The 7,408-nt window shown below is 34.4% G+C and overlaps 1 protein-coding gene across 2 annotated transcripts in view; it reads left to right on the forward strand.

The window, feature by feature from the left end:
• The window catches only part of Pik3r4 (phosphoinositide-3-kinase regulatory subunit 4), a 73,126-nt gene that overhangs the window by 9,634 nt on the left and 56,084 nt on the right, over positions 1-7,408 (forward strand). For both annotated transcript variants that reach the window (XM_004625027.2, XM_023705283.1), the window contains exons 3-5: positions 589-722; positions 2,601-3,183; positions 6,388-6,522. In XM_004625027.2, the coding sequence (XP_004625084.1) occupies positions 589-722; positions 2,601-3,183; positions 6,388-6,522 (852 nt within the window). The remainder of the gene's footprint in view (positions 1-588; positions 723-2,600; positions 3,184-6,387; positions 6,523-7,408) is intronic.

The following is a 7,408-nucleotide window of genomic DNA, read 5'->3' on the forward strand; positions in this document are numbered from 1 at the left end:
CCAGGTGAAGAGGATAGGTAATTGTGGTGGGACTTGCAATTTTAAGTAGGTGATTAAACAAAAAGATAGTACCACTCAAATGACGCTGGAATGTATTTGAAGGAGTGGAGGTTTAAGGCACATTGATACTTGGGAGACATAGCATTTTATGCAGTGAGACCACTTGTCAATAAGGTTATTGAAGGATGTCTGACTTGTTAAATTCATGGCATATAACAATGAAAAAGCTTTGTCTTTTTACAAAGGTACTTTTAAAAATTTCTGGTTTAAATATGGCTACTGCATCTGTTAATTTCTTCATATAAACCTGTATGTGTACATATTATTATGTTACCATTTTAATTGTAGAACTGTGAAATAATTTTATCAAGTTTTTGTGAAGGAAGACAAATTGGCCTTGTTTTCACTTTGTAGTTTAAAAACTGATCATCAAGCAGTAGATATTGCAGTTGTGTGTTACATTAAGCTTTTAAATTCTTTTTACTTTGAGTTTTGTGTTTTGAGGTTCATGAACTTTCTGAACTCTGATATGTATTACATGAGTTCTTGTATTTCATTTCTAATGGAATTTTATTTCATGTTTTCCAGGTTGTGTGATAGCTGAACTTTTTACAGAAGGTGTACCATTGTTTGATCTCTCTCAACTTTTGGCTTACAGAAATGGACATTTTTTCCCTGAACAAGTGCTAAATAAAATTGAAGATCTCAGTATCAGGGAATTGGTAACTATGCTACAAAAATTTGCTATGAAGTCTTTAATAGGACTGTGTCCCCATGTTTTAGTTAGCTTTTTAGAATTCTGTAAATTTGTAACAAATCAGTGAAGCATAATAGAATACAAAGAGGTTATTGTTATTTTGTTGAGAAAGATGCTATATTTTTCCTCTTGGGCACAGCTCGTTTGACTTAAAAAAAATCTATTTGTCTTACCATTTTCAGCTCTACCTTGGGCAGATTTGGATGGGTATCCTGGGTTTTGGAGGGATTGCTCTATGTAGAGCTCCCTACTAGGAAACGGAGAAGACAGATACCTGATGTGAAAACATCAACTTCAATCTAATACAGCATCGTAAGGCCATTTCATAGAAAAACAAATCGGGCAGTTCGTAAGGGGATCACAGGCTGGCATGGCAGAGCGGGGCATGGGGAATTCTGTGGGAGATAATGTAAGCCGTACATCTTCCTTACTGTTTGACCAGTGAAGATTGAGAATAGTCAGAATTATCTTAGAAATCCTTTTAATGACATATGAATTAATATATGAAGTTAATCTTACGATAACTTACATTTGTGATAACTGAGTCATGGAAAAAATTATGGCATGTTTAAAATACTCTTTAATGAAGTTGGAAAATATAGAATATATTTTAATTTCTCTTAAAGATGGAAAATAGTAAAAATGATGTGCTTCAGAGAAAGACACTGTAGCACATCCAGGGAAGAGTGCATGCATAGCTTAGAAGTCAGCATACCCATCTTTGGATGTAGTACTGTTTGCCATAGCTAGGACTTCAGGCTTATATATTTACTGGGAAAGGAGAAAGTTTGCTTAGTCTTTGAGACTTCAACTAAAGGTAAAAGTAACTCTATTTGGCCACTTTTCCATATAGTACAATTGATTCCTCCAAGTTCAATGTTAGGTTCTTATTTAGAATATAAGCAGAAAGGTCAAATAATGAAATACGTTTTCATGGTGTCTTATATATTTAATAAACTATGTTAAGTACATTTAAAAAAATTGTTTTACCATACTAGAAAACTTGGGATAAATTCAGATTACGCATCTCATTTCTAGCATTGACACTGCTTAATTTCTCTTTTCCATAGTTTCATTTATTTACTGTGGTGCTGGGAATGGGATGCAGGGATTTGCGTATCTGGGAACGTGCTGCTGTATCTCTTGTATCTTCAGCCCTGTTTTAAATATTTTTGTGGTGCTGAGGACTGAACCCAAGGCTTGTGTATGCTGACCAAATCCTACACCATTTCACTGTACTCCAGCCCATCTTTTGCATTATTTGAAAAATTTGGATCACTGATTCACCTTTTGACTAAATCTTACAGCTACACTTAAATTGTGCTGTTTTTTTCTTAATTTTTGGCAGTAAGGTTTTTAATCAGCTCTCTGAACTAGGGAGATACATAGCTCTTAGGAGTTGTGATTATCTTGGATTGTATGTAATGTAGTGCATTTTTGTACATTTTTCTTATACCCCCTCAATACTGTCTTCTCCAGACAGGATCCATATCTTTCCCCAGATTCTCAGTGGTATTTCTTGTTAAGAAGTTTTAAGAATCCTTGAGTTGTGGGCAGCAATATATTATTTCTCTGTCTTAATAAATGGGGAATATTGAATAGTGTGTAATTTTGTCTTTATGTGTCAGGTCTATCTGTTATTTCCTTTTGCTTTTTAGGAATGAGAGAGGTGTGCATTATTTTTAGTATTTGGGTTCTAAAAGTAGTTTGTCAGGTGAAGATTGAGAACAATCAAAATTATCTCAGAAATCCTCTTAGTGATTTAAATTACCCCTGAAACTTCCACTTGGTTTCATTTCCTGTTTTTAAGTCTATTTGTATTGCCTTTATTCCCTCTACATAGGTAACTCAGATGATTCATCGTGAGCCGGATAAACGTTTAGAGGCTGAAGATTACTTAAAGCAGCAGCGTGGCAATGCGTTCCCTGAAATATTTTATACTTTCCTTCAGCCTTACATGGCCCAGTTTGCCAAGGAAACATTTCTCTCTGCAGATGAACGTATTCTGGTCATACGGAAGGATTTGGGCAACATTATTCACAATCTCTGTGGACATGATCTGCCAGAAAAAACAGAAGGAGAGCCCAAGGAACATGGGCTAGTTATCTTGGTGTCTGTGATAACGTCCTGCCTACAGACACTCAAGTACTGTGATTCCAAGCTTGCTGCTTTAGAACTTATTCTCCACTTGGCCCCAAGATTAAGTGTAGAAATCCTTTTGGATCGTATTACTCCCTATCTTCTGCATTTTAGCAATGACTCTGTTCCTAGAGTAAGGGCTGAAGCTTTGAGGACATTGACCAAAGTTCTTGCCCTTGTCAAAGAGGTTCCTCGTAATGATGTCAACATCTATCCGGAATACATTCTTCCAGGAATAGCCCACTTAGCCCAAGATGATGCTACTATTGTTAGGCTAGCCTATGCTGGTAAGATTCTGTTTTCTAAGTCAGAGCATTTTTAAGGTTAATGACTATAATACTCATTTTATTCTGATTTCTTTTGGAATTCCAAATACGATTTTTTTTTTTAAATAGCTATTCTGTTCCTCAAACTACTTTGGATTTTCTTTTGTTTCTGGTCAGAATTATCAAATGAAAAAAGTATAAATCTTGTGTTTTTACTGAGAGTTAACATATTTGGAATAAGACTGTTATTTTCAAGTGTATGCTTCTGATCTAGTATCATTAGGCTTGTACAGAATTTCTTTAAACAAATACATTTGTTTGACTCAGCTTTTTCAGCAGTCTATTACTGTTGCAAAGGATGAATTTTGCTGTGTAATTTGATCTTGAAAGAGTCTTACACACTTTGAATTTTAGGATTCTTCCATTTACTCTGATGCTTAGAACATGTTGCCTATTTATGAGTATATTAGACACACCTACCTGTTCTGTTTGTAATTCTCATAAAATCAAACGATACAGGTTCATTCTTTTAGCACATGGATTTCTAAATGCCCATTTCAACCTAGAAAATACCACTGAAACATTTTCATAAAGATAATTGGTTTCCATAATACAGTTATAGTTATGGAAATCAGAGTTTCTGTTTTGAAGTCTTTGTAAATAATTTATAGCGTATATTTGGTGATGTCGCTTTTTTCCAAAGGAATTTGCTGAGTTAATTTTATGATTTGCTTGTCAGTGTTTTAATGGAACATGTGAAAAGTGGTTTTTGACCTTACTCTCATCTCTAGGCACATCCCCAAAGGGTTTGGTGATGGCTGAGTATTGTTTTTGTTCCATCTTCTCTCTGTCTTGTATTTCCATCTCCATCTCCATCTCCAAACACAAATTATTTCTCTTTGCCTATGATATATTTGAATTTATTGTTTATGACAAGCATATTTCTAATTTACCTGGCAAAACTAATTGAAAAAGGTAAAGTCAAGTTAAATAAAAATTAATTTTTTAAAACAAGCTGTATCTTTCCTACCAAAGTTTTATTAACCTACTTTTAGCTCAGTGTATTTTCTTTTTTTTTTTTCCAGTGTATTTTCTAAATTGTGTTAAATAATGTTCTGATGTATAGGTCATATATTGACATCCAGTTATAAATACCTGTAGCATAAGAATACTGTTATAGCTTCAACTTACTGAAAAACCCTGTGGGGATTAGGGTCTCTACTGTTCATAGTTATTGCAAAGGTTAGTTGTCAGATGTTACAGCTAAGCAGGGCAGCAGTCTTAATAAATGTTGTATTATCTTCATTTTAAAGGTTAGGAAATTGGGGCTCAGAAAGGCTAAATAACATGACCCAACTATAGCCAGTCTTATTCTCAGTTCTTAAAGTTTCCACACTAACCCAGCATCAGTGCCAGCACCTTGCAGTGTCCCTGCGTGAACTGTTGTGTGGTAAAGTAGCCTTCTAAAATAGACCCAGAAGTTGATTTGAACTTTGGATTAAGTGTAATTAAACCACACATGTCAGCAATTATAAAAGTTTAAAAATCACCATTTTTCCTTTATAATATTCTTTATTATTTCAGAGATAATAGTATATAGATTTGTACCTTGTGTAAAATAAACTTTCAAGTGTTTTTTTTTTTTTTTTTTAACGTAGACTTAAATGGGGGAAATATGAGTAGATTTGCTCAAATTTTATTAGAAGTACCCAGGAGGGGAGATAGATCAGTAGAATAAGCGCTTCTCTGGCAAACACGAGGGTTTGAGTTCAGTGCCCAGTTCCGCCAAAAAAAAAAAGAAGTACCCAGAAAAGTAAGACTTCCTGATAAAGATAATTGGTCCTTCATAGCCATGAGTTCTACGTCCTTGGATTTAACCAATTTGGAAAAAAAGTACTTAGAATAAAAAGCTTGTCTTTCCTGAGCATGTTCAGACTTTTTTTCTGTATTCCATAGATAGTAATTCCATAAATAATAACTCTTTGGCATTCTATTAAGTTTTAAAGTAGTCCAGTGAGAAAGTATCTGGGAGGATTTGTATATTATATACAATTACTGTGCCACTTTATGTAAGGGACCTGAGCATGCACAGATTTGGGTATCCTGAAAGGATTGTAGACCCAGTGTCCTGGGACAGCTCTATTCATTGAAGTGGGGCTTTTATCTAGACTTTTGCCATATCAGGTTATGACCTAGAAAGTTTTCATCTTGACAGTGAGCAGGCATTGTGGGGTGTTAATAGCTTGCTTACATGGAGGTGTTTGCACTGTCCAGAGCAATTTGTACCTGGCGGCAGTAGAACCCAAGATGGAGGGATTCATTGTGTTTACTAAATTCTGATCCCAATTACTGTAAGGTGTTTTTATTTCACAGATAGTAAACAGGGGAAAAGTCCTATTTTAAGTTTGATGTAAATTTTATGTTGAGTGCAATTCACTCAGAAGGAGTATTCAGACTTTGGTTATGGTCATATGAAGAGGCACAGAAATGGGAGGGAAAGAGGGATCCAGACAGTAGGAACAAATAAAGTGAAAATATAAGGTAAGAGCTGATGAAATTGCTGGTAAAAGTGACAGCAGAAATGGAAAATTAAATATTTTGTTTTGGTGAGGAGTATTAGTAGATTTTCAGACAAAGGAGAAAATATACAGACAAGTGCCAGAATGGCCGACAGACAGGTTTGGTTCACTAAGAACTGCAGAGTAGCATTTGTAGGGTGACCTAACAGTGGTTGATTCTGCTTGGTAACTGCACTTTGAGGTAACTGTGACCCCTCATTGATGTGTGAAGAAGCTGAGACTCAGATTATGTAGAACATTTTAAGTTGCTGCTGTGAGATTTGAGCCCAAGTCTGATTCTAGATCCTGCTGGTTTGGTTGTTGCGAATGGTTCTGTCAGCCCAGTATTTCTCACTTGTGAAGTTGCTATTTAAAGGATAGGTCTTTTTGTGTAAGGATTAAACTTTTTTTTTTGTTTTCCTCATTAGACCTGGATGCTATATTTTGAGTTATTTTTATAAATTTTTTAAAAAGCAATTTATTGGAATTGGCAGTTTGGGGAAAGTTATAGTTAGGAAATTGGTTACTAAAATTCTGGTTGTTAAATTGAAAAATACATTTTTCTTAGTTTTATTATTATTGATATACATATAAAGGCTAAAGGAGGAAAAATTGTAAGCATCAGAATGATTTAAGATTATAACCCTCCTCCCATCCTTTCTTACAGAAAACATAGCTCTACTGGCAGAAACAGCTCTGAGATTCCTGGAATTAGTACAGTTAAAAAATCTTAACACAGAAAATGACCCTAATAGTGAAGAAATAGATGAAGTTACACATCAAAATGGAAATTATGACACAGGTTGTATAATTTCTTTCTAGCAGTCTTACATTTAGAATGAATTGGTAATGCTAATGTCCAACAATTGTTATTTGCAGTTTTCATGTAAGATGTTTTGTTCTATCTTTGTATGTTGTCTTCATGTATTATTATCTAGGTAGAAAATAACGAACTTGTTGTCGTAGACCCAAGCATAATGATTCTTCAGCCTGAATTGATTTTTGTGAAGCAACAAAGTCCCTGAATTATATAATTCTCATAAAAATGGAAACATATAGCTAAATGGAAACACCATAGTTAAAGAATCTAAACCTGTTTTACTTACTGAATAAATTTTGAGGCTACTCATTTTGTGATAGCTTTGATCTATACATCAGTAGCTATTGCCTTTCCTCTAAAGGAATGAATAGGCTGATGAACTTATTGAGGTCTTTCGTCTTAGTTTTCTGTATCCATTCAGCTTTTAGCAAGATTTTGGTAAACGTTTGTTGAAAGATTTAGAAGTAAAATAATATACTGGACTTAGTGCCTGCCTGGCAAGTGCAAGGTCATGAGTGTGGTTCCCAGTACTAAAAGAAAACAAAAAAAAAATACAATCTAATGGATGAATTTACTCCATGGTGGTTCTAGAAGAGAAAAACTACAAAAATGTAGTTTATAGACTTGTATGTTTCAGACAGCTGCATGGCAATTAGGCATTTTTAAATAATGAATTTGTATCTTAGAACTGTTGAGGTGTTAAAAATCTTTTTTTAAAAGATTTTATTTATTTTTTGCAGTACCAGGGATTGAACTCAGGACCTTGTGCTTGCCAGGCAAGCACTTATTTTACTGAGCTCTCTCTCCAGCCCTTATCTGATATCTTAAGAAAAAGTATAAACGTGCTTAAAATTTTTTTTTTTTTTGT

Source organism: Octodon degus, unplaced genomic scaffold (assembly GCF_000260255.1).
Source record: "Octodon degus isolate 3935 unplaced genomic scaffold, OctDeg1.0 scaffold00008, whole genome shotgun sequence".
NCBI classification, from domain to species: Eukaryota; Metazoa; Chordata; class Mammalia; order Rodentia; family Octodontidae; genus Octodon; species Octodon degus.